The 25,568-nt window shown below is 37.7% G+C and overlaps 8 protein-coding genes across 10 annotated transcripts; 5 read left to right on the top strand and 3 right to left on the bottom strand.

Moving 5' to 3' along the window:
* The first annotated feature begins 4,921 nt into the window (after positions 1 to 4,921).
* On the top strand, positions 4,922 to 5,410 carry LOC130495230 (F-box protein DOR-like). Its single transcript, XM_056986620.1, has one exon. The coding sequence runs from the start codon at positions 4,922 to 4,924 to the stop codon at positions 5,408 to 5,410; it is 489 nt and encodes a 162-aa protein (XP_056842600.1).
* A 414-nt stretch (positions 5,411 to 5,824) lies between these two features.
* Positions 5,825 to 8,277, top strand: LOC130508488 (pentatricopeptide repeat-containing protein At4g21190). Its single transcript, XM_057004024.1, has 9 exons — positions 5,825 to 5,992; positions 6,204 to 6,240; positions 6,324 to 6,396; positions 6,465 to 6,566; positions 6,861 to 6,962; positions 7,063 to 7,206; positions 7,377 to 7,589; positions 7,748 to 7,940; positions 8,060 to 8,277. Exons 1-9 carry the CDS (start codon positions 5,863 to 5,865, stop codon positions 8,170 to 8,172), a joined length of 1,107 nt encoding a protein of 368 aa, XP_056860004.1. The 5' UTR covers positions 5,825 to 5,862; the 3' UTR covers positions 8,173 to 8,277.
* Positions 8,278 to 8,425: 148 nt separating this feature from the next.
* LOC108837371 (aldehyde oxidase 4) lies at positions 8,426 to 14,169 on the top strand. Its single transcript, XM_057003983.1, is given in 13 exon segments — positions 8,426 to 8,714; positions 8,795 to 8,942; positions 9,482 to 11,098; positions 11,101 to 11,115; positions 11,229 to 11,488; positions 11,583 to 11,780; positions 11,882 to 12,100; positions 12,175 to 12,216; positions 12,219 to 13,145; positions 13,211 to 13,306; positions 13,383 to 13,481; positions 13,562 to 13,751; positions 13,862 to 14,169. Coding segments are annotated over 12 exon segments (4,035 nt in total). The 5' UTR covers positions 8,426 to 8,714; positions 8,795 to 8,806; the 3' UTR covers positions 14,098 to 14,169.
* Positions 14,170 to 14,869: 700 nt separating this feature from the next.
* Positions 14,870 to 17,050, top strand: LOC108850249 (probable folate-biopterin transporter 8, chloroplastic). Of its 2 annotated transcripts, none has more exons than XM_018623820.2 (2): positions 14,870 to 15,536; positions 15,832 to 17,050. In XM_018623820.2, the coding sequence occupies exons 1-2, from the start codon at positions 15,074 to 15,076 to the stop codon at positions 16,974 to 16,976; spliced, it is 1,608 nt and encodes a 535-aa protein (XP_018479322.1). In that variant the 5' UTR covers positions 14,870 to 15,073; the 3' UTR covers positions 16,977 to 17,050. The 2 variants fall into 2 exon arrangements, with proteins under 2 accessions (XP_018479322.1, XP_018479327.1); XM_018623825.2 differs by having other exon boundaries at positions 15,322 to 15,536; positions 15,843 to 17,050.
* A 109-nt stretch (positions 17,051 to 17,159) lies between these two features.
* Positions 17,160 to 17,985, bottom strand: LOC130508514 (membrane protein PM19L). Its single transcript, XM_057004070.1, has 3 exons — positions 17,785 to 17,985; positions 17,523 to 17,700; positions 17,160 to 17,456 (listed from the first exon to the last, which is right to left on the bottom strand). The coding sequence occupies exons 1-3, from the start codon at positions 17,909 to 17,911 to the stop codon at positions 17,201 to 17,203; spliced, it is 561 nt and encodes a 186-aa protein (XP_056860050.1). The 5' UTR covers positions 17,912 to 17,985; the 3' UTR covers positions 17,160 to 17,200.
* A 414-nt stretch (positions 17,986 to 18,399) lies between these two features.
* LOC108851470 (uncharacterized) lies at positions 18,400 to 19,715 on the bottom strand. The gene is made up of 4 exons (XM_018624911.2): positions 19,421 to 19,715; positions 18,944 to 19,014; positions 18,742 to 18,877; positions 18,400 to 18,628 (listed from the first exon to the last, which is right to left on the bottom strand). The coding sequence occupies exons 1-4, from the start codon at positions 19,614 to 19,616 to the stop codon at positions 18,537 to 18,539; spliced, it is 495 nt and encodes a 164-aa protein (XP_018480413.2). The 5' UTR covers positions 19,617 to 19,715; the 3' UTR covers positions 18,400 to 18,536.
* Positions 19,716 to 20,066: 351 nt separating this feature from the next.
* On the bottom strand, positions 20,067 to 21,446 carry LOC108850677 (auxin-responsive protein IAA12-like). Of its 2 annotated transcripts, none has more exons than XM_057004052.1 (5): positions 21,244 to 21,446; positions 20,828 to 21,096; positions 20,619 to 20,742; positions 20,468 to 20,529; positions 20,067 to 20,391 (listed from the first exon to the last, which is right to left on the bottom strand). In XM_057004052.1, the coding sequence occupies exons 1-5, from the start codon at positions 21,444 to 21,446 to the stop codon at positions 20,342 to 20,344; spliced, it is 708 nt and encodes a 235-aa protein (XP_056860032.1). In that variant the 3' UTR covers positions 20,067 to 20,341. The 2 variants fall into 2 exon arrangements, with proteins under 2 accessions (XP_056860032.1, XP_056860036.1); XM_057004056.1 differs by having other exon boundaries at positions 20,067 to 20,393; positions 20,482 to 20,529.
* Positions 21,447 to 22,199: 753 nt separating this feature from the next.
* Positions 22,200 to 24,024, top strand: LOC130508486 (uncharacterized). Its single transcript, XM_057004023.1, has 2 exons — positions 22,200 to 22,275; positions 22,591 to 24,024. The coding sequence occupies exon 2, from the start codon at positions 22,597 to 22,599 to the stop codon at positions 23,839 to 23,841; it is 1,245 nt and encodes a 414-aa protein (XP_056860003.1). The 5' UTR covers positions 22,200 to 22,275; positions 22,591 to 22,596; the 3' UTR covers positions 23,842 to 24,024.
* Positions 24,025 to 25,568: the final 1,544 nt, after the last annotated feature.

The raw sequence follows: 25,568 nt of genomic DNA, 5'->3' as shown, positions 1-25,568 counted from the left end.
CTAGCATCTGAAAATTATTTGGTAAGACAATAAACAATAAATTTTGTATTTTTGTAAACTAAGATAACAATTCCTTTCTTCCAATAAGTGTCATTATTGCCAGAGAATCTCGCAAAGGAAAAAAAGCCATTTAACATAAAACTATACGAGAGAAAAGGACAAATTATTGCTATAGTAAAATTGCCAAAATATTTTCTGTTTTCTCTAGAACTAATATTTTCCTGCTTGTTTATATATACAAACACATTCTTTCTATTTTCATTAATCAGATTCGATCGGTAGAGTCAGCTGCTTAATCATGTGACTTAATAAAAAAACAAATATAACTGATTAGCTAGGGACCCAAAATCCCATGTTACAATTTTAAATCTAGCCTAAAAGCCTACCTAATTTCATGCCGTCTATATGTTGTATTATTACCTTTTTCATGTACTATTTATGAATAGAGTTGAATGTATATAGTGGCAACATGAAAATATTCGAACATTTGTTTTCTCCTAACCGTTATCTGTAATCTGTGGAATATGGATTACTGCTTGTTTGACCAACTTACTCCCTTATATGTTATTGAAGTCACGGGACGTTGACATCTCGAGGTTAGGGCAGTGCCGTGCGAGGGATTTCTGAGGCCTAAGGCAAATTTGAATTTTTTTTTACAAATTCTAAATAGTAGTCATAAAAATTTAAATTATACATAGTTTGTAAAATAACTACAGAGAGAAATTAAACATTAAAAAATTTCTTACAAAACTGTTGTTTTTTTTCTACAAACAAATAATTTTTTTTGGTATAAGAAACAAATATAGTTGCTCTTTAAAATAAAATAAAAAATTGTTAAAATGTTTTTTAAGGTAAGAAAAATAATAAGGAAAATATGAGTGAAAAAGGATTTAACTCAGGTGAAAACACATTAATAAAGACACTAAAACCATTTTATCAGGAGTGATTAACCATTATAAGGGGCCCTAAAATTTCATAATCTCTAGGGGGCTCAAGGCAAATGCCTTTTTAGTTGTACTACAAGCACGGCTCTGGGTTAGGGGCATACAGGTGCTACTCACTTAAAAGTTAAAACCACAATTATGAAAATCATCAGGGTAATGATCCATCCTATAGACCTTAAAATCGACAAATAGTTATAGTATGATTTTAGTGCATTATATTTGTCGGCACTAAAATGTAACTTTTTCTTGGTAATTATTAATCGATTGGAAATATATGGTGTATGAAGCGTAAGCTGATGGACCGGTTCGCATACCACATAAATATAATTTTTTTTCTTGTTTTTTGGAGCACCCACATAAATATAACTAGATTTTCATTTTACTAACATATATGTTATTGTATACAGTATATACTAGTATAATGATTTAAATATACCAATATACACATGAATACGTAATTAAATCATCTATGAAAGATTCATGTTAGTATATATTAGCCATCTCTATTGCGATTTAAATGTTAACAAAAAAAAAACAAGGCACATTTCAATCTATGTTAACAGTCTTAATTTTGCATCACACCTATACTAATACATATGTTAAGAGAAAATGATGAGTTTCAATTTATGAAAGAAAACATTAAAATGGTGGTACAAGATGGATTACTAAAGTGCCAATGGAAGAAAGAGAGGGAAAAGAAGATAGAGATGCAACTATCTCCATAACTGTAATAACTGAAAGGGTATGGAACTATAATAAATGATTTGAGTCAAATGGTTCCCTCAGAAAAGAAAAAAAGAGAAAAGTGTGATAGTGAAAGATGGGAAGGTCCATGTGATCACATGTTTCTCTGCATACCATCAACCTCAGGTGTCTTCTTGACCTCTGGTGAGCTCTCTTTTTTCTTCTACTGTAGAACTTCGATTAAACTAACGGAAATAGTTTAATTTGAATTTTAAGCGTCATGCATCGTGTCACACATAATATGCGGCATGTGGTAGCTAACAAATATGATTAATAAACTTGCAAATATAAGAAAGATTAATAATCGTTACAAAAAATCAAAATATGATGAATGAAATTAAGAATAATTATAGCATCATAATAGAATAAATTAATTTAAAGGGAGTGATGTTATTTAGGCAAAGCAAAAGTAAAGAAAAAAGAAGAGAATGTTAATTAGGTAAACAGTTATACATTAAAGTCGAATTGATTTTTAAAACAATATTTGTATAATAGCACCAAACTTTTCTCTCTCTGAATATTACTACCAAAATCTCGCCACGAAAAACTACAATTTCTTATTCTTATTTACAATATATTAGTTTTTTAAAAAAATAAATCTTTTACAATATGTTATGTAGGTAAACAACTGCATGACATCTTAATATTTACACCAAAAAACTAATTTATGCATAAGTTACTGACAATAGCTTATATGTTTTTGGTTAATATGCATACCACTAGAGCCATAGAAAACAGAAGCAAATAGGATAAAGAGTGAGCTTTTTCTATTGTGTATTTGTGCTCAAGTGGTATGAATATGAGCACAACTAATTAATACAAAGTCTAACACTACTAATAATTATGTACAACATGGATGGAAGTAGCCAAGTATGGCAAAGATAAAGGTGCTTAAAACTTTAATTGCCTCGGGTTTAAATGCTTAGGACGACAGGTAAATGCTTAGTTTAAACCGTCTTCCAAGATTGTTGCAGATGTACATTGCATCTTTCTTTTAGCGTCTTATTTAAACATATAGTTCAGACCTACTTGAATTTTATGACTCAGTATTATTATTGTTTTTGCTTCAGTAGGTGTCTATTACTAAAAGAAAAGGTTCATACATGGTTGTCCATTTTTATCGTTTCTTTGTTTTAAATGCTTCGATATTATACTTGCAAGTTTTCACCCTAAAAGTTGACCCAAAAATAAAATAATAATAACATAATTCTATGAAAGTCTGCACATGCATCAATCTCATGTTTTCTGCAAGACACTGGTTTGTAACCGGATAAATCGTTGTTAAGCACTGAGTTAGTGAGTTATCATGTTCTCTGCAAGACACTGGTTTAAACCACTGTGATTTTTGTTGACCAAAATGACGTGGCAACCAAAACCCCAATATGGGCCTAAGCCAAAAGCTTTCCGTGGCCCAGTTGGGTTATCTTCGGTGTCATAATAATAAATTCATACATTAAATCAAAATTTGTTTTACATCAATTTAAATTCCCCGCCTTATGTTTCTTGATATACAGGTGACAAGGCTGCAAAGAAGAAAATGATCCCTTAATTTAACGATGTTTGTGGAAACTAGCAAAAAAAGAAACCTATTGAGATTTCTAAAAACTCAATGATAGCCTAGCCCCCATTGTTTAAGAGGCTTAGGAAGAAGGCTGAAACGATGTTTCACTCCTTGAGAAAGTGGAAGTTGGGGTTATCAGCGAGCTCTGAAACTGATTTTACATTGGCAGTCTTTTTTTTAGCATCCAATTCGAGATTTCATCGGTTTGAAAAGCTATACTGTTTCTTTTAATATTCTTTTTAGATTTTAGTTTTCTCAATAAAAAAACTTAAAATAATTATCAGTAATATGTACTGAGAAAACTAAATTCTAAAAATATATTAAAAAATAGATTAAGTTTTGTTTTAAAAAAGAACTATATAAATTATTATAATCGGAAACCTTCTAGTCATTTATAAAGGTTTATAACCCAACCTCATCTTCTAATAATAAACCATATACAATAATCACTAAATCATAAATCCAATGTTATGATATTTTGTTTGAATGTAAAAGTTGTATCCAACTCATGCTATTTCAACGAATTTTTCTTAATTAATGTTGCTTAAAGATTTTTTTTCCATGTATGCTATTTTGTCATAATTTTTCTTTTTGCTATCTAAGGTAAGTCCAACAATTTTTTGTTCTAAAGATACCAAAAAAGAGGAAAAAAATTCTCAGAATAAAACTAATTATTATTTTTTTTCTTATAAAATTGTTTTACATTTGAGTTTGATTTTATTGATTAGGTTTAAGATTTAATATTTAAGGGGTAAGGTTGTTAGAGGTAAGAGTTTAGGTTTTGAAGTAACTTAATCAATTTACTACTTAATTAAAACTATTTTGGGAAATTTTCTCTTTGTTTGTTATTTTTTTTCCTATCTAAGTGATTTGCCAATTAATTTACCACATATATATATAGTTTGGAACGCAAGCTAGGTTTAACGCTAGTGTCTCACCGTCACCGCCATGGAATCACTGCACCAGAAGGATGATCATCAAACCATTCGTACAAGATTTTCAAAACACTCAGAACAGATTCCAGATGATCTCATAATCGAGATACTCTTGAGATCACCGTCGAGATCTATAGCGAGATTTCATTGCGTATCCAAGTAATGGGATTCCACACTCAGCGGTCAAGATTTCACAAAGTCCTTCCTGACAAGATCTTCCTCTCGACCACAGATATTGTTTGCCTGCGGAAAGAATAATCTCAAGTTGTTCTTGTCTTCCTCAACTCAGCCTGAAAATACAGATGAGAACTCATCTTTTTATAGCTGCCAATTATCAGATGAGTTTGCCGTGTGGACGTTTCTATACATTAGGACATATCAATAGTTTGTTCTATGTTAAAGAAGGTATATTTTTGTGGAAGATATGTAACCCTAGTACTGGACAATGCTTTACTTTACCAGATGCGAAGAGACGGGAGAGATTTAGTTGGATAAGAACATTTTTTGTTTATGATCCGATTGAGAAACAAGTCAAGGTACTGACAATAACAGGAGAACATGGAGGAGATAACGCCATCTTTGACGAGCATCAAGTTCTGACAATATCAGAAACTGATAAAATGTCTTGGAGAAGGATCGAATGTGGCACATCTCATTCTTGTATCTCTGGTGGTGTATGCATCAGTGGTGTTTTGTACTACAAAGCTTATAAGCATTACTTTCCCAATGCTCGTATGATGATTGTGTGCTTTGACGTAAGATCTGAGAAGTACAGCTTTGTTAGAGTTACGGAAAGTTCCCTTGGAGCAATGGAACCTGAAACAAGTCTGATAAACTACAAGGGTAGATTGGCTTCACTTGAGATGAAAAGAAGTTTTGGTGAAGAAGCAAGTACAAGTTTTGACTTGTGGGTTCCACAAGACTCGGGGAAATTAGAAGAATGGTCGAAGCATACTTACAAGTTTCCCATGTCGAGGAATGAAGCTATACAAGACAACAAGATTTACTTTAGTGTAGTGACTGGTGAAAAGGAAATAGTGTTGTTTCCGAGAAAAGTATCCCACCCTTTTTATGTTCTTTACTACAATCTCGAGAGGAAAACTAGTAGAAGAGTTGAAATCCGAGGAATGAAAGAGCCTAAGGGTAAGAAAGTTTTTGCTTATCTAGGTCATATAGAGGACTTGAAGCTTATATATGTAATAAGTGTCCGAGGACTGGGTGACTGAGGCCTCATATTTATAATGGTTCTATATATTGTTTTCTTTTTTTTAATATTAGTTATCTTCGGTTTGTATTTGATCATGTTTCCTATTGTTCAATGGTTCATACACTATGGAGCTAAACAACAAGCTTTGATTTAATGTAATCTCTATTCATCAGATAGTAATCTGAACACACTTAGCTGAGGATGTTTGATCCACTATGGAGCTAAACAATTTTTTTATTTTGCTGTAATCTCTATTCATCAGATTAAGGCAACTAGTAATCTCTGAACACACTTAAATTAGCTGAGCATGTTTTGATCCATTTGGGCTTATTTTGGTCGAGAGCTTGCTCACGTTTTATCCTAATGGGCCTATCGTTTTATACTAATGGGCCTGTCGTTTTAAGATTAATAAATAATGTTTTCAGAAACTCCATTTCCGCCTCCGGCTTCCTTCTCCTCCGTCCGACTCCGATGACGGGTTTAGGTTCTCTAATTCGTACAACGCTCCTGAGAAGCGCCGTTGCTAGAGCAACCGGAAACCTAACGGCGCCGTTAGCTACTGTTTCTTCCGCGCGAAACCTCTTCACCGGAGGATGTAATGGTTAGTATATTTGCTGATGAATTTTCGTTTTTATACACTCTGAAGATAATATCACTGAGTTGTCAACATGATTCTGTTAAAAATGAGTTCGAACTTGGATCTGATTTGGTTTGAAATCTTAGTTATAAACATTCGGTATCTCTATAGCATGATTTAAAAAAAAGTCATGGTGAATTCTATTAATTTTTTTGAAAGTTATTTGTTGTAACAGGTGAGCAAGGAATGTTTCCTCATTTCAATGGAGTAAGGTATTAATGTTTTGATTTGGGTTAATTAGTTATGATTCTTTTCAGATCCTCTGATGCTTTTACCATTCTTTTTTTTTTTCCAGTAATCATCATCACATAGCTATTCCTAGTGCTGGTGGTGTGCTTACAAGTCCATTTCATCATATTCTTCTTGGGGTAAGTTTTCACTTCTTTTTTTTTAGATTCTATTGGTGTATACATCTCTCATTGTGCTAATATCTCAGGTCAATCAAACAAACAAGCCCGTTTTTCTAAGGGTCCAATCGATGAGCTATCAGTTTGTGGCTGATTCCCATGCATCTCATACACCTTCTCTGGATACTGAGGTGTGATATACATAAATACACTACACTGTAGGGAGATTTGGCTTTGTGTTTCGTCTCCCTAGCAGGTCTTAATAGATATTCAACTACATATATAATACAAGCTAAGCCACGTGAATAAAATATTCTCCTGAAGTGACCTGTAGCTCTCAGTAGTCAAATATAGAACTGACATTTCTAATGATCAAAAATAAATTTCTTTGATCCATATACTTCTGGTTAGCAATTTCCTGAGGATTGTGTCTCTCATTGTTTTACTTGTCAGTAAGCAAATCCGTATTTTTCATCTTGATGTAGGATGAGCAAGATGTTGAGGAGGAAAAAGCTGAAACCGCTAGGAAGCATCAAACTGGGGAGAACATACCCAAGAAGGATAAAATCAAGTTTCTTGTGAATACTGTAAGCAAAAAAAATAGGTTCAAATTTCTCAGATATGCCGTTTGCCTTTACTAACGGTTGCTTGTTTGTATTGTCGTTGGCTTATCTGTACAAACTGCAGCTTCTTGATATTGAAGATAACAAAGAGGCTGTCTATGGAGCTCTGGATGCTTGGGTGGCTTGGGAACGCAATTTCCCCATTGCTTCCCTCAAAAGAGTAATAGCTATTCTTGAAAAGGAACATCAATGGCATCGAATGGTTCAGGTACGTGTCTCACCCAAATGCATCTCCCGTCTTTTCTCCTATTTGAGACTCATGAAACCGTGAATAATCAAACACCGAAGTACATATCCTCTAGTTTATAGTAACTGAAAAAGGTAGAAAAGAATCTGGAAGAGACTTTTTATTTTTTTCTCATGTTTAATGGCTTGTAGGTAATAAAGTGGATTCTAAGTAAGGGACAAGGGAACACGATGGGGACATATGGACAGTTGATACGGGCGTTGGATATGGATCGTAGAGTAGAAGAGGCGCATGCAATCTGGCGTAAGAAAATAGGGAATGATCTACATTCCGTGCCTTGGCAGTTATGCTTACAAATGATTCGCATATATTTCCGGAACAATATGTTACAAGAACTTGTTAAGGTTTGTTTTTTTTCTTTTCCTTGCTATATTTGCAATTATCTTCTTGGCTTTAGTTACTCGTCACTGAGACCAACACTAAATGGAAGATAATACTTAACTGACCGAGTAAGGTATTATGTCCTTGTGCTAACCTTGAACGTGTGTTGTGGGTTATGAAGCTGTTTAAGGATCTAGAGAGTTATGGACGTAAGCCTACGGATAAAAAGATTGTGCAGTCAGTGGCGGACGCTTACGAGCTTTTAGGAATGCTCGAGGAGAAAGAAAGAGTATTGACTAAATATAGCAATCTGTTTCTCGGTACAGCATCGGATGATAAATCAAGAAGATCTTCAAGGAAGAAGAAGAAACCAGGTAACATGAGCTGAGTTGGCACATGAATTAATATCCTCAACCATCTAAAGCCATTGATATTTTCTTCCACAAAACTGCGTGATTTGTAACAGGTTAGTTTTTTTTTATTATTATTTCAGGAGTGCTGAATACTGAACCAACCACAGAGGACGCAGCAGAAGATGAGTTACAAATAGGGATCGAAGAAAATGTGGAGAATCACCAAGAATCAGAAGGTGCCACTGAGAAATGATCCGAACATGGAGCAAAAGTTGTGTACGCAATAGTATACTATAGTAATATTGTATCAACTGAACTAGAACATATTTTTGCCTTTTTTAAGTTTTATACGTCACAAGAGATGCTTCGGTTCCATATATAATCCATTGATGGCTACGCACTCAAGAGCAAAAGTCACTCAGACACTACCTAAAGTCGCAGTTTAGGTAAGCAGCGAAAGAGAGAGACAGAGAGAGCAACTCTTTGTCACCTAGTCAACACTAGAATCCCATTGAAATGGAACTTTTCTCATTTTAGATCGTCTTTGTAAGTCTTAAACTGCAAACCATCTCTTACCATCATCACCTCTTGATACAGCATCGCGTTGTTACTCATATATATACGTTGCAAACTCTTCTATTATTAGAACTGACGTTTAGAGTTGACTTGTTTAGATAAGCTAAGTGTCCACTTTCCCACTTTTTCTTTTTCCCTATCGTGTCGAAATTGCTATGTGTCAGTCACACTATAAAGAAGCTGTTTTTTCAATCACCCCTCTCGCGGTTCCTCGAAAAGGTTAGCTATTTTTTTTGTTTCTTTTTCAGAGTTTTCTTACTCATGCAGCTAATTATTTCTCGTCCTTCTATTTGGTTTAGTGTGGCAAGAAAATGGCTTGTCAAGATTTGGTGTTTGCCGTTAACGGAGAGAAGTTTGAAGTCTTTTCAGTTCATCCTTCTACTACTTTGCTTGAGTTCTTGCGTTCCAGCACTCCCTTTAAGAGCCTCAAGCTCAGCTGTGGCGAAGGTATACACTTTGTCATTTTTCTTATGAATATTGGTATCTTTCGTGCTTTTATTCGGTTTGGATCATGTACTTTTGTGTTTGAACCTCAGTTTCATATCTAGAAGATCTTTCAATTTCTATGAGTTGGAGGATCAAAACTTGTGTCTCCAGATAAAAATAATGTCATGATTTTTATTGTTTGAGTTAGGCAAAACAATTAGACGAGGACTCGAACATGTTTTTTTCTTCTGTTTCATGTTGTCTTAGAACCTAGTATTTCTGAGTCTTTTGTGTGTGTGTGTGTGTGTGTGTGTGTGCGCTTCACTCGCTGACTCAGTTGTTTGAATCCGGTAAACAATTAGACGAACTGTAATAATCGTGTCTCCTTGCTCCTTCCTTTTCTGAAGTCAATCCCTATGCGTTGGTGGCGTTTGATTTTCATGGACTGGAACATATTTTTTCCTTTGTTTCATCTTGTCTTAGACAGAACCGCCTATATCTGAGTTTTTGTGTGTGTGTGTGTGTGTTTCACTCGCTGACTCGGCTTATTTTTCATGCAGGGGGTTGTGGTGCTTGCATTGTGATTCTATCAAAATATGATCCAGTGTCAGACAAAGTCGAGGAGTATTCTATAAACTCTTGCCTCACCCTTCTTTGCAGCATAAATTGGTGTTCCATAACCACATCCGACGGACTAGGAAACACCGAAAAAGGTTTCCACCCACTTCACAAAAGATTCGCGGGGTTCCATGCCTCACAATGTGGTTTTTGCACCCCGGGGATGTGCATCTCTCTCTACTCCGCTCTTTCAAACGCACACAACTCACAAACTCCTCCGGACTACCTCACTGCTTCTGCAGCAGAGAAGTCTATTTCCGGAAACCTCTGTCGCTGCACCGGCTATCGTCCCATCGCTGATGCTTGCAAGAGTTTCGCTGCGGATGTGGACATAGAGGATTTGGGTTTCAACTCTTTCTGGAGGAAAGGGGAAAGCAGAGAAGAGATGCTGAAGAAACTGCCTCCTTACGATCCTGATAAGGATCTCGTCGCTTTTCCAGACTTCTTGAAGGAAAAGATAAAGTGTTGTCATCAACAGCATAATGTTTTGGATCAGATGAGGTATCATTGGAGCACCCCTGGTAGCGTCGAGGAGCTTCAGGAGATATTGGCAACAACCAACTCTGGCGGTGATAGAGGTTTGGTGAAACTAGTGGTTGGTAACACGGGAACAGGTTACTACAAGGAAGAGAAGCAATATAGTAGATATATTGATATCAGCCACATTCCAGAGATGTGGATGATCAAGAAAGATGACAGAGGAATCGAAATTGGTGCAGTTGTTACCATATCTAAAGTTATCGATGCTTTGATGGATGAAAACACGTCTGGTTATGTTTTCAAGAAAATAGGTATTCATATGGAGAAGGTGGCCAACCATTTCATCAGAAACTCAGGGAGTATCGGTGGTAATCTGGTGATGGCACAGAGCAAAAACTTTCCTTCTGACATAACCACACTTTTGCTCGCTGCTGATGCATCTGTGCATATGATGAATGCTGGCGGGAGACACGAGAAGCAGAGGATCTGTGAGTTTCTTGTGTCGCCTCCAATAATAGACACTAACACTGTTCTTTTAAAGGTTCAGATTCCTAGCTGGACTACTGCTGCTTCTTCCACCACCACTGGTTTGCTTTTCCAAACCTATCGAGCTGCACCTCGCCCTCTCGGAAGTGCATTGCCTTATCTCAACGCTGCTTTCTTAGCAGTAGTCTCTCAAGGTGATGCCTCTTCGTCAAGAGGCATCACTGTGGACAAATGCCTCTTGGCGTTTGGTTCTTTTGGTGGGTATCATTCCATCAGGGCGAGGGAGGTTGAGGATTTCCTGACGGGTAAATTGCTCAGCCACAGTGTTCTATTTGAAGCTGTGAGGTTACTCAAAGGGATCATAGTGCCCAGCATAGACACCTCATACACCGAGTATAAGAAAAGCCTGGCCGCTGGGTTTCTCTTTGATTTTCTCTATCCTCTGATCGAGAGTGGCAGCTGGGATTCAGAGAGAAAGCATATGGATGGGCACGTGGATCCAACGTTATCTCTGCCTACGCTGTCATCTGCACAGCAGGTGTTTGAAAATAAAGAGTTTCACCCTGTTGGTGAAGCCATTATCAAATATGGAGCTAAATGCAGGCAGCTGGTTAGTACTACTTTTATTGTTTTTAATAACATAATTTTTGTATTATGTGTGTTTTTAGATCTTTGGTTATTATGTATTTTTTAATGACATGGTCTTCTGTTTTTTTTTTCCAGGTGAAGCTGTTTACGTTGATGATATTCCGTCCTTACCCAATACTCTACATGGAGCATTCATTTATAGCACAAAGGCATTGGCTAGGATAAAGAGCGTGGTTTTCAGAGGAAATGTGGCACCGGTCGGAGTTTTGGCAGTTATTACTTTCAAGGATATTCCTCAAGCGGGGCAAAACGTTGGTTACATATCCATGTTTGGCACAGGGCTTCTCTTTGCAGATGAAGTTACTACATGTGCCGGACAAATCATTGCTCTTGTGGTAAGTCCAACTTTCTAACGTCTTCATTTTGTGATACACTGAACTCCAAAGAGAATACTAAGAAAATTAGTCCATTTTTTTGGTGACCTCTCAGGTTGCGGACACACAAAAGCATGCAGATTTGGCAGTAGTTGAGTACGATTTAAAGAACGTAGAAGCACCAGTATTATCTGTGGAGGATGCGGTCAACAGGTCCAGTCTTTTTGAGGTTCCTTCCCAGTATCAACCGGAACCCGTTGGCGATGTTTCAGAAGGAATGGCGGAAGCTGATCGCAAGATACGCTCAGTAGAGGTACTGGAAACTCTCTTGTTCTCTTCATTTCGATCTATTAAGAAAGGAAACTCTAAAAAAAAAAACATTCTTACAGTATCATGTTGGATTCGGTTATGCAGTTGAGACTCGAGTCACAGTACTTCTTCTATATGGAGACACAAACAGCACTTGCCTTGCCAGACGAAGACAAATATCTAGTGGTTTTCAGTTCAACTCAAGCATCCGAGTACACACAAGCAGCGATTGCTACATGTCTCGGCGTCCCAGAGAATAACGTGCGGGTCATCACCAGAAGAGTTGGAGGTGGCTTTGGTGGGAAAGCTATAAAGTCAATGCCCGTAAGTAACTATCTTTCTTTCCTTGATATAAGCCATTAAGAGAGTAACAAGAGACTGATATGATTTATTTTCAGATTGCGACAGCATGTGCGCTAGCTGCACAAAAACTGCAGCGCCGCGCCCTGTAAGGATTTACCTCAACCGCAAGACTGATATGATAATGGTTGGAGGAAGGCATCCCATGAAAATAACCTACAGCGTTGGTTTCACATCTGACGGTAAACTCACAGCACTAGAGATAACTATATTGATAGATGCAGGGGTAGATGTAGATGTAAGTCCAATACTGCCGAAGAACATAGTGAACTCCCTGAACAAATACGACTGGGGTGCGTTGTCATTCGACATCAAAGTGTGCAAGACAAACCGTCCGAGCAGAACGTCTCTGAGGGCACCCGGGGAGGTACAAGGTGGATATATCGCTGAATCCATCGTTGAGAATGTAGCATGTTCCCTGAACATGGACGTGGATGTCGTGAGAAGGATAAACCTCCATACTTACGAAAGCCTCAGCAAGTTTTATACGGAATCTGCTGGTGAGCCTGATGAATACACTCTGCCTTTGTTATGGGACAAACTGGAGATATCTTCAGATTTCAAGCGAAGGGCTGAGTCAGTGAAAGAGTTTAACGCTGGTAACGTATGGCGCAAGAGGGGGATCTCAAGAGTACCAATCGTCTATCACGTTATGAATAGGCCGACTCCAGGGAGAGTGAGCATTTTGGGGGATGGTTCGGTCGTGGTCGAGATTGCGGGGATCGAGATGGGGCAAGGGCTATGGACGAAGGTGCAGCAGATGGTGGCTTACGGTCTTGGTATGATCAAGTGCGAAGGAAGTCAAGATCTTCTTGAGAGAATACGGCTTCTTCAGATTGATACACTCAGTATGACTCAGACCAGTTACACTGCGGGTAGCACAACATCCGAGAACTGCTGTGAAGCAGTTAGGCTTTGCTGTGTCATTTTGGTGGAGAGGCTGGAAGCTATCATGAATGAGATTCTGGAGAACGCTCGATCGGTGACATGGGACATGCTCATTCAACAGGTAATAACCTTTTAACATCATTCTCATCATATGTCAGATATAAACTAGTAATGTCAAAGCTGCAGGCAAATGCTCAATCTGTGGACTTATCAGCGCGTACTTTTTATAAACCAGAGTCCTCTTCTGCAGATTATCTAAACTACGGAGTTGGAGCTAGTGAGGTGAATCTTATAACCTATAGTTTTTATTAGCCGGTACCTTATAGACTAAATAAGTGAACATATACTGTGTTTGTAGGTGGAGGTGGACATTGTGACGGGAAGAACAGAAATTATAAGATCAGATATCATTTACGACTGTGGAAGAAGCCTTAATCCTGCTGTTGATTTGGGACAGGTTATAAATAAGCCTTGATGTCACTTATTAATGTTTATATGTAAGGTTGATTGATTTGGCTTTTTTTTTTTCTTGAGAAGATTGAAGGAGCGTTTGTGCAAGGAATAGGGTTTTTCATGAATGAAGAGTATACAACAGATGAGAACGGGCTAGTGATTCAAGAAGGCACATGGGACTACAAAATCCCTACAATTGATACAATCCCAAAACAGTTCAACGTTCAGATTCTCAACAGTGGTCATCACAAGAACCGTGTACTCTCCCCTAAAGGTTTTTTTTAAAGCTAGAATCAAAATGAGTTTTATTTTTTTATTTTTTTTCTCCTCTTATGAGTCTTTGTAATGTTGAATCTTGTCTTCTTCTACTTATTTCTGATGCAGCTTCAGGTGAACCTCCGTTGCTTGGGGCTACTTCTGTGCATTGTGCTACAAGATCAGCCATAAGAGAAGCTCGAAAGCAGTACTTTTCGTGGAAGTGCGTAAATGGTGATCGAAGAGACGATTCTGATGTTGGTTTTGAGTTGCCGGTTCCAGCGATTATGCCGGTGGTTAAGCATCTTTGTGGTATTGACAGCGTTGAGAAGTACTTAGAATGTAAAACGTATCCTTTAAAATAATACTTTGATAATATGTGTATGACTATCTTATGACTATTTTATCGAATAAATTGGCATGTAACTTTGAGTATAGATTACATGTAAGTTCCATTAAAATACAAGAATATTCAATAAAACCTCCTAAATATCTCCAAAGTGTACGCAAAGAAGTCGGTTCTGATATTTATTTGTATTCCGTTTGGATATTATATTTGTAGTAAAAGGTATAAGTATATGCTTATATTCAGCATGTGAATAAACCAATAAGTAGTAGTAAATTGTAAACCACATAATCCCCATGTAGAAACTCGTGTCCCTATTAGAAAAGCGTTGTGGTTGTGGTCATTACTCGTTACCGACGTACTGTTCAACCTATTGAAGGAACAAAGTCTAGAAAACAAAATTGTGGACTAGTGATCAAATATTTTTACAGGTCGACTTTGAAATAAAAAAGATTCAATTATTCTTTTTGTGATACCGAATTAATACTTTAGTGACAAGTCGTGATCAAACCAGATGTGACCTTCTTCAAATTTCATAGGACAGTCGATTTTTCTGTGGGTCCCTTAAAAAGAAACCTTAGTAATCAAATCTCTAAATTAAAGCCATGACAACCGTTGGTTCTAGTTAATTACCTTAAATAAAAACGTTAGAATCTTATTTGATTATCTTGTGTAAGGCAAGTATTAAACTGTATTTAGCTTTTTGTTAGAGTTATCTTGTCTCCTTCTTATTACTTCTCTACACGATTCTCGATCCTTCAAAATATCATTTTCATTCTTTATTTTCTTTTTCTTTTTTGTTTGTTTCGTAAATCGAGAAACCCTGTTTCGTCTCCTTTCCTCAATTCAACGATCCTTAAGAGTTTGCACCCAAAGTTACATAAACAACCCCCCCACCGTTACATACGAAGCTTGTGACAAACATTTCTTCTAAACCTTTCTCCTCCTCTGTTTTCATCTCTCTGAAACACAAAAAGCCTCTTAAAAAATCATAAATGATGATAAATCCATTGTTATCAATCCAGAACTCCCCAACCACGTTCTTGAAACCACCATTCTCGTCCATTAACAGAAAACAACAACAAGAAGAGAAGCAGAACAAGAACAATATCCTCAATTCAAGAAGAGCTACAACCTTCGCATGTCTCTCCATTTCCAGAAAAAGGACAAAAAACAACGGTGTGTCTGAATCTGAAGAAACGGTGAGGTATGAACAAATGGGTGGGGGAGGAATCTCGGTTTTGTGTGGGTTAGGTTACTGGGTGCAGGGCTCCAGATGTTTCCCATGGCTTGCACTTAACTTCCACATGGTTAACACCCTCGGACTCCAACCATCTACCCTTCAGCTTGTTCAGTATTCTTGCCTTCTTCCCATGGTGGCTAAGCCTCTCTATGGAGTTCTCTCAGATGTTCTCTACATCGGTGGTGGTCGTAGAGTTCCTTACATCTCCATTGGAGGTTAGTTTATACTTTATCCTTTTCATTTTATTTTTTGTTGTTGTTGTAGAATATAAAAAAAAGTGTAGTTTTAATTTTTTTAATACAAAATTTATCAATAATATCTTTAAATTTTTTGTTGAATTATGATTAGGTGTAAAGATAATTTTTTCTATTTAATAATAATTTGTGTTGGTGAATCTATATGAATATGCATAAGTATAGAACGACATTTAAAATGAAATCGGAAGTACTAAAATCTCTGTCTTTGTCTGCTCCAAAGCCAATATGGTCTGAATATCTTGAATGTGGTCAGTGTCTCTGCAGGTATTAGCATGGGGTTCAATGGCGATGTTCCAAGGAGCTAGAGAGGTTCTTCCTTCTCTAATAGCATGTGCCTTGCTCAGTAACCTTGGAGCATCCATCACCGAGGTTGCAAAAGATGCTCTCGTTGCTGAATACGGCTTGAGATACCGAATAAACGGTCTTCAGTCTTACGCCCTCATGGCTTCAGCAGCTGGTGGAGTCCTGGGGAACTTGCTTGGAGGATATCTCTTGCTCAGAACACCTCCCAAGATCTCCTTCCTTGTCTTCGCCGCGGTCTTGTCTCTTCAGCTCCTTGTGTCTTTCTCTTCCAGAGAAGAATCTTTCGGCTTACCACGGAGGAAAGAGACGAGCTCTGTTTCGATGAGCGTGAAGAAACAGTTTTCTAATCTCATGGAAGCTATCCAGGAGGAGGATATCTCACAGCCTATGATTTGGGCAGTAGTGTCCATCTCAATGGTTCCACTTCTCTCGGGGTCAGTGTTCTGCTACCAAACACAAGTTCTAAACCTCGACCCTTCCGTTATAGGAATGTCCAAAGTGATTGGACAAGTGATGCTTCTTTGTCTAACCGTTGTCTACGACCGGTACTTAAAGACACTCCCCATGAGACCACTCATCCACATCGTCCAGCTCCTATACGCGTTATCCATCCTCCTCGACTATGTTTTGGTGAAGCAGATAAACCTCGGAGTTGGTATCTCCAACGAAGTCTTTGTTCTCTGTTTCTCTAGCTTAGCGGAGATCCTCGCACAGTTCAAGATCCTTCCCTTCGCAGTTCGGTTAGCCAACATGTGTCCTCAAGGCTGCGAAGGATCGGTCACATCGTTTCTCGCTTCGTCTCTTTGTCTATCACAGATTGTTAGCGCGTTCTTAGGCGTAGGGTTGGCTAATGTGATAGGTGTAACGTCTAGTAACTACTCAAACCTGCCTACAGGGATTATAGTACAGTCTCTAGCAGCTTTGGTGCCTTTGTGTTTCATGCACTTCCTCCCAATGTCGGAGACTGTGATTGAGAAAGAAGTGAAAAGAGGTTCGAGTACGAGAAGCAGGAGAAGTAGAAGAGTAGGGAGAGTAGTGCGTCAAGAAAGTATAGGTTATCGACGAGGAAGAGAGTCGGAAGAAGCACAAAGATAGCGTAAGCAACTAGTATGTAACACATTAGATTAATGTATATGTTGTTTATATGAGAATTTCATTTTTGATTAGAATTTATGTTTCTTTGGTTCGCATAAAAAGACACAAATTCATAAACATTATTACATAAACCAATAAGGTAAAAAAGGAACCTACATCTTTGGTCATATATAACTTATTATCCAGATTATATATAAAGATTACAAAAGCACTATAGAAGGACTCTAAACGGCCATTGTGGTTGTTCCAACACCAGGTTTGTGCTCCCCTGCATGAGTGCCTGGCACGTTACCATGACCTTGATCACCTGTAGCGTAGTCACGATCTCTATATCCAGGACCGTACTTGCTGCTGAATGCACCGGCGTGGATCAGCAAGAGGTAAAGCAACTGCGTGAACGTCAGGATTATAATGAAGGCTTCAATCATCCTCAACCTCCACCCTCTCCATCCTCCTATGTTTATTTGCTTGCATGCCAACCTTTAGAAACAAACAATCAAAATGTCATTTTATTTTAATATAAAGATAACATATACACAATATTACCCCATGGCAAGAGCGGTGACGGCCCATGCAACGATAGAGGAAGATCCTGCGGCTGCAAGACTATCGTTCCTCCAGAACCTGATATGGTTAGCTCCGGCTAGCTTTGACGCTATGCCTATAACGGCTGCTAAGATCGAAAACGTCAAGAAGAAGGGTGTTGCTCCGTTCCCTCCAAAGCCTAGTTAGTTTTTTTAACAGTCAGTAACCAATATCATATATATATATATACACAAATAGAGAGATTCAGAGAGAAGTACTATACTTGGGTGGTTAGTTTGGCCGTTGATGTATCTGTTAAGACACCAACTTGCGAAACCAAGCACAATAAGGTACATGATCAGATTCAAGAACAGCAATGGTGCTGCTATGTTTCTTCCCACCGTCGCCATTTTTAACCTTTGCTACGCTTTATCCAAATCCAACAAAAGCTTTTACTTATTGCGGTGATATGATCAGTTGAGGTGGTATGGTAACATAGTTTTATAACACGAAGATTACTATTAGACGGTTTGTTGGCGAGGAACCACACGTGCCAAGCAAAAAAGACCTTCTGTGTTTAGCTGGTTACAGGTGGTGGAACACGTGCCGCGAGGTTGGTCCAAAGTGTTGGATATAGCCAGTGTTGTCACTGCGCTTTGATTTCTTTTATATTATCTCCTTATGCTTTTAATCATATTAAATGTGCCATATATTTGGTAACGATTATTTTGTCAGGAAATTATTTATAAATTATTCTCCTGGAGTTAATAATATTAACATGCATTTATATAGAGGAGAGCAATGTATTGGGAGAAGTGTCGATTGACTATGTGATCTTCGAATCAATTACTGAATGTTGTTTGGTGTGAAGTGTAAACAAGTTTGTGAAGTACTACAATGTAGGAAACATTACATGTTTAGAATCTTTCCTTTTTAAAGCACTTTGTATGTGTGTTACACTAGACGAGTGTTTTCTGAGATAGTATAATGTTATATATTAGCAGTAACAGTAGCAGGCTAGCAGCCATGATAGTCTTATGATGTTTTGGATGAAGAAAGACCTCCGGTTTTCTCAAGATCACGTTGTCTTGCTCGTTCCATTTTCCGCTTTCGCCATTCTTCCAATGCTATAAAAAGAACATTAGCGTAACAGATCAAAAACCTCTTCATGTGTGTAGTTTTGTTTATAGCCATTGAACAAAGAAAGAGATTGTAACTTCGTTGCCATTTTGTATTTTACCTTTCAAGCTGGACGCATCGTTAAGGGAGCGGAAGTCTTTGAGACGTTTAGAGAGGTCAACGGCTGTGTTCTGCTTCACATCTTTCTCCTGCTCTGTTTCTTGTCCACCAGATGCCTCCTGTTCGATTTCTCGGACCTATAATAGATTATAGTAAGAGAAGTAGAGAGGGCTTTACAGATGTGAACAGTGTATGTAGGTTACTCTTTTGATAAGCAGTAAAGGTTGCATCGAGAGTCTAATCTCTTCGGCTTCCTTCACGTACCGAAGCTGAGCTGCATATTTATCAAAATGTAACGGTGAAAGAATGAAACAAAGAAGAAACCTTTTTTTAAGTAAATAGGCTTAACTTTTTAGATGACATTCAAAGTTTGGATTTTTAACAGACATAAAATGTCAAAATTCGGACAACAGGTTCCATGTAAGAAGAAGCAACAACTCTATTCACTATTCAGTGTACTAAATAAGACAAAAAAAAAAAATCTAGGCTTTTTTTTGTTACCTATATCCGATTCCTTCTAGAAGGAATCGAAATCTAGTGAAGAGATCCAGAAAATCTCAAACAAGGATATGAACAGAACAGATCCGAGAAAGACCCAATCACAAGATGATCCCTAAAGCACCAACCTTTGAATCGAAATTCGATGCCTTTTCCAGAGAGAGAGAGATTTGGTAACAAACCTGAGAGGAGTCGGCGAGAGGAGGAAGTGAAAAAGCCCTGAAGGAGGAAGAGGAAGATGACAAGGTTGACGAGAGTGAGAGCAATTGTGGCGTTCTTGAAAGATAATCTCAAACGCCATTGATGATGATTATGATGATCCATTTCTCTCTCTATAATTGTGAAACTTCCAACTTTATGAAAGAAAGAAAGACTCATCAATCTTCTTCTTCTGCAGACTCTCTAAACAGGTTTTTTTTTGACTTTTTAGTCTTTTTATCCTTTGAAACTTTGGTTGGACTCCTCACTTTTCGATTATTTTTCGCCTTTTTATTTTTTAGGTAACGATTTAAACTATATTACATGTGTGCATCGTATACCATTTGAAAACTTAAAAATATTTTGATTAGGCGACATGCATCCAAAACATTTTTATTGGCTTCTTTCCCTTTGTTAAACTTGATTTACATTATATTTTGTACTAGTACTATTAGATAATAACATATACAAATATTTAAGTAGTTGAATAAAAATTTGTTTGTTTGCTATTTCATTTTCAATGGAATTTTCTTTTAAGAAAAAGTAAGCACACAAAAATGAATCAAACGATATTAAGGAACAGAGTTTCATTCCTCGGAATCAAGAACGACCAAAACAAAAAACAAAAAAAACAGAACCATTATCACATTAGACAGCTTCAACTATTTACAATATAAGAAAGAAAGAAATAAACAAAGAACATTCTGTCTCTGAGAAGAGAGACAACTGATACAAAGAAAAAGAAACAATGGGAAGATAAAAAAAAACCAAGAAAACTACTAATTGAATGACCTAATAAAAAACCATATTCCAAACCTCTAACAAAAACCAAGATTACTATCAAATCTTAAGCTTCAGCTTTTATAGGATACTTGCTTCAAAAGGTATAGAGTAACAGTGCCAAGCTAAACATGGTTGTTTCTCTGTCTGTCCTTCTGTTCTTCATGTCTTGGAGCTGCATTAAAAGTGTTACAGCCTGGTTATTCTTTAAAAACCACAAACCAGAAAGAAAGATCTTTAAAAACATATACCAAGTCCATTAGCTTCGGAGGTTCCCATGATCCGAAGCCTTTTCACTGAAGTGATAAACATTCTGGTAGCAAAGCAGAAACGATTTAGATCTTAAATAAAGACTAATATATATATTGATTCTCTGATACCAAACCATTTCTAGATTCTTACCTCCATGGAACATCTCCAACAAGCATCCAATATCCTTCCTTATCTTCATAAGTGAGTACAAACTCTGCTGATCCATCTAAAAGTCTCAAAGGTTTCTTCACCTTTTCCCTACAAGTAGTAGAACCTGATCATTTCAAAAAAATACAATAATTATGTCAGTTAAAAAAACTCCATTTGTCGGAAAGAACCCGTCTCTCAAGTTAACTGACCTGTGATTCCGAAGAACATCTCCTCAAGCGTGTGAGCCAAGTTTTCGTAAGAAGAATGAGCTCTCATATCCACTTTTCTGCCTATACCAACTCCATCCATATTCACTTTTACATACCCTCCTAAACCCTCAACTTTCGCCTTCATTGTGACGTCATCTTTAGGCTCATCATTCTTTTCTTCTTCTTCTTCTTCAGCTTTGGTCCCCGCCTTCATAGCTTGGTGGTTGTTCATCCTGTGTGACCCAATTGGTGGCCATCCCACTATCTGACTGCTACACCAAAACCATCTTATTATAACCAAATCCTAGCACAAGCATGAATCTGACTACATAGGAAAAATCTACAGCATGACTAGAAGCTTTAACAGAAGCTAACTAGTTCTTGTTTAAGAAAAAAAAAGAAAAGAAACGACGAACCTTGAACGAGGAGGAGAAGCTCCTTGGTGAGAGGAAGAGTCAGCACATCGTTTAGACCCAACAGAAGGAAAATCCTTAGCCGTTAGAATTCTCCCACGGTCTTTCCACGCGCCACCGCCGATGCTGAGCCCTAGTCCCAGCTCGAGCTCACTCTCAGCCGGAAGAAGATTACTCTTCCCCCTCTCCATTTGCGACCCACGCATGTCGACAAGGATATCAAAGAGAAAGAGTCTTTTCAGTGAACCGTTCAAGAGAAAGAGGACACAGAGATGAATGGAGACAAAAGAAGAGAGCGTGTGTGGGTTATTTAGGGTTTTCTTCGATCTTATTTGAGAGAGAGAGAGAGAGAGAGAGAGAGAGAGAGAGAGAGATAGACATGGTGAAAACAGAGTAAAAGAGAGAGTGAGAGAGAGATGTGATGAGAATTGGGACCCATCTGTCAATCTTTCTAACCAAAGTCTTCTCTTTTGTTTTTTTTTAATATTAAAAATTTTCTTTAAAAAGTTTAGTTCCCCGACATCATCAAACCTGTCGTGCTCTCGTTGCGTTAGAGCATCCTCATTGCTAGGACCAATAAGTTGTTTCTTAAGGTTAGTTTATTAATATATGTAGATTAAGGAATGAAGTTGGGACATCACCTCCAATGCCTAATCTCCTCCTCAATCAATCTCCTATGCACCATAAAATATCCTATACCCATCAACCATTAATGAATATGCGAAAAGACCAAAAGGACATCCCATATTTTAATTGGAACCAAAAATTTGATCCCATTTCCCAAACCAAAATCGGCATCCAACATAACTCGGGTTTGGTCGGATCTGAATTGGATTGGTCTGTAAAAAAAATGGGTTGAGAAATTAAAAGTGGTTCTTATGTTTGTTGGTTTGGTCTAAAAAAAAGAAAAAAAGTGATTCCCTCCCCCCGTAGCAGCTCCCTAGCAGCTCCTCTTGCAGCTCCTCCTCCACTCCTCTCTCTCAGCTTCTCGAACGCTGCCGTCTGTTGCCGTCGGGGCGGATAAAGTTGCAGCCGGTAAGTTATGCTCTGTCCTAGCATTATTTCGGAAGTAGGTTTTGGGGGTTTTAATAGATTTGTAATTGTGACAAGTTTTGTTTAATTTCGGGGTAAATTGGTATATAATGAATTTCGGTAGGTGAATTGGAGTTGAGGGATAGGGATAAACCCTAGATTATTCAATTGTTCTTGATAAATTGTAGTAAAACTGAATAACTGGGTACAACTGGTAGAATTAGGAAAACAGGGAAAATTCGAATAACTGGTAAAACTGTAGCAGGATAATAGTAGGGGAAATTGTAGTGAGTTTCTTTTGTTTGTTCCTTTTGGCAGGACACAATGAGCAATCACGTCAGAGATATACCTGGTAGTCCGAAAGAGAGCTACAAGATGTTGTATAGTTATTTGTACATGTTAGAGCAAGTGAATCCGGGGACAAAAACCTGTTTGAAATTGGATGATATAAGTAAATTTGAGTACCTTTTCATAGCTTTGGGAGCTTGCATTGAAGGGTTTGCAGTTATGAGGAAGGTGATAGCTGTGGAGGGGATACGTCTGAAGAACGGTGGTGTTTTAGTTTTCGCGAAAGCTCAGGATCCTGATGGTCAGAGGTATCCACTTGCGTTTGCAGTAGTAGATGGTGAGAATCTTGCTAGTTGGACTTGGTTTTTCGAGATGCTTAAAAGTGTTATACCAGACTCTTCTGAACTGGTTTTCATTAGTACAAGAAATCAGAGCTTGATCTTCGCCATAGGAAACGTGTTTCCACAGGCTCACCATGGTCATTGTTTATGGCATTTGAAGGAAAAGGTGAAATTGCATGCTTGTAACGTCAACAAGAATATAGTCGGGCAAAAACTTATGGAGTTGGGCAGATATTACACGGTTGATGACTTCAATTCTGCTTACGACTCATTTAAGATAAGATGTCCTGCTGCGTACAAGTATGTGGAGGAATGTGGTATTGAAAAGGACAAATGGGCAAGGGTTTTTTTCCCACGTGATAGGTACAACTTGGATACAAGCAACACTCTGGGATCAATGAAGAACGTGTTTAAAGAGGCAACGAGGTGGGCCTTAATACCAATGCTGGATTGTATCATTAGGAAATTCTCTGATTGGTTCACTCAACGGAAGGATGTTGTTTCTAGATCAATGAATACAAGACTGGTGCCTCGGGTTGAGAACTACTTGCACGATCTATGGGCTGTTGCACATAAGCTACCTGTGCGGGAACTTGATAGTTACGAGCTTAAGTACGAGATCACTGACGCTGCAGGAAAGGTGTTTTGGGCGACCTTGGTTGGAAAAACTTGTACTTGCAAGGTGTGGGACTATGAAAAGTTCCCTTGTCTGCATGGACTGGCAGCTTATATCTATTTCGCTAGGAATGTTGATGGCAGGCGCCTTGATATCCATGAGTTGTGCTCAAAATACTACTGGACGGAAATGTGGCATTTGGCGTATTCCAGAACACTTAATGTTGTGCCCGACATGGCTTCTTGGAATGTACCAGATCAGATCAAGGAGGTGAAGATCATACCTCTAGATCGCATCAAGCGGCAAGGAAGGAAAAGAGTTTAAATTTGGATGAATTTGGAGTAATGCATATTTCGAGTAATGCATTTGGGTACTTGATTTTATGTTGTAATCTCTGGAACTTTGTTTCATTTCGTGTTGTGTCGTGTTGTATGACTTGGAAAACTGCGTAAAACTTGAGTATAGTCAATTTATAACAAAACTCGGTTATCAATTTCAGAACGTTTATTTTTTTTTGTCAAACAAATTAAATGTTTCTTTTATAAATGAATAATATATTTTTAATGAATTTTAATGTAATTTCTGAATTTTAGAATAAAATTAACAGATTATATAATGAATAATTACTAAGTAAGCAGAAAATATATTTTTAATGTAATTTAGGAAAAAAATCTTTGTTGGATTCCTTGTCTATTTATAACAAAACTCGGTTATCAATTTCTGAAATTTAGGAAAAAAACTCTCACGTATCCCTTACGAGACCTTGCAATTCCAATAACACTTTGTTGGCCAAAGACATCTTACAAACGAAACTTTCGAGTTATATCTATTCGCTAAATATAATTGCATGGAACTATATAAATAACAATTTAAACTAGTAATATTGAAGGTAAAACTAGATAACCAATTTAAATAGATTAGTAACACTAAATAAATTAGAAACCGACAAAAATATAACTATGACCAAAGTTGGGAATACTAGTATCTTGGGTATAACTAAGAACAAATTTTTTTTGGGCAATTATCTCATTTTAATATCTCACTTTCAGTTGGGCCCCTTTCAGTTTGACTTTTTCCCCTTTTTCTCTAGCCTCTCTCTCTATTTCGGGTCTCCCATTTCCCCATTTCCTCTCCCTCTCTCTCTCTCTATTTCGAGAATCGAATTCTCTTCCCCCCCCCTCGCCGAGCAAGTGAGATGGAAAAAGTGAAGATGGAAGTGGGTTCGGGTTCGGGTTCGTCTTTATCGCAAAGGAGCCGCCGATTTTCTTGTCTGAGGTTGTGTCACTGTGGCTTGCCAGCGAAAATAAGGCAAGCTTGGACTGACAAAAATCCTGGTCGACACTTTTATGGCTGTCCGCGCTTTAAGGTATGAATATATGATGGAATCTGGATATAATGGAATCTGGATTTGAATTGGGTTTGAATTTTGACCTTCCCCTTATTGCAGCTTGGAAATGAATGCAAGTACTTCTCTTGGTTCGATGAAGAGGATGGTACAGAATGGCAAAGGAGAGCATTGCTTCAAACCCGTGATGAAATCCGAGAGAAGAATAAAGTGATTGAGCAATTACAGAAGACCATTTCTGAAATGAAAAGTCATTTGGAGAAGAAGAAGACAGGGAAGGGCGGGAATGACGAAAATGAAGAAGATGACATTGTTAGGAAGTTTGAAGAATTGTATGCTTAGTTTAAGTGTGGTGTTGAAGAATTAGTTTTCCTAGTATTTCTAGTTTTCCTAGTATTTCTAGTTTTCCTAGTTTTCATTAAGTTCTCCTAGTTGTCCTAGTTTTCATTAAGTTCTCCTACTTTTCCTAGTTTTCCTTAAGAGGCACATTCAAAATATAAGATTGCAACATCCATGATAACAAGATTGCAACATCCATGATAACAAGAACAAGTTCCATCCAACATACCTAAAAAGTCAAGAGGTTTCCAACATCCACACAACAACAAAATAATGGGTCCAACTTCCCACAAAATACATAACCGAGTTTACAAAATACATAACCGAGTTCTTCACTCCCCGCTTCCTTGCCCTTCATCCATAGCTT

This window comes from Raphanus sativus, chromosome 1, assembly GCF_000801105.2.
Source record: "Raphanus sativus cultivar WK10039 chromosome 1, ASM80110v3, whole genome shotgun sequence".
NCBI classification, from domain to species: domain Eukaryota; kingdom Viridiplantae; phylum Streptophyta; class Magnoliopsida; order Brassicales; family Brassicaceae; genus Raphanus; species Raphanus sativus.
The sequence above is the reverse complement of the archived record's forward strand: the minus strand, read 5'-3'. Positions and strand labels throughout refer to the sequence as shown.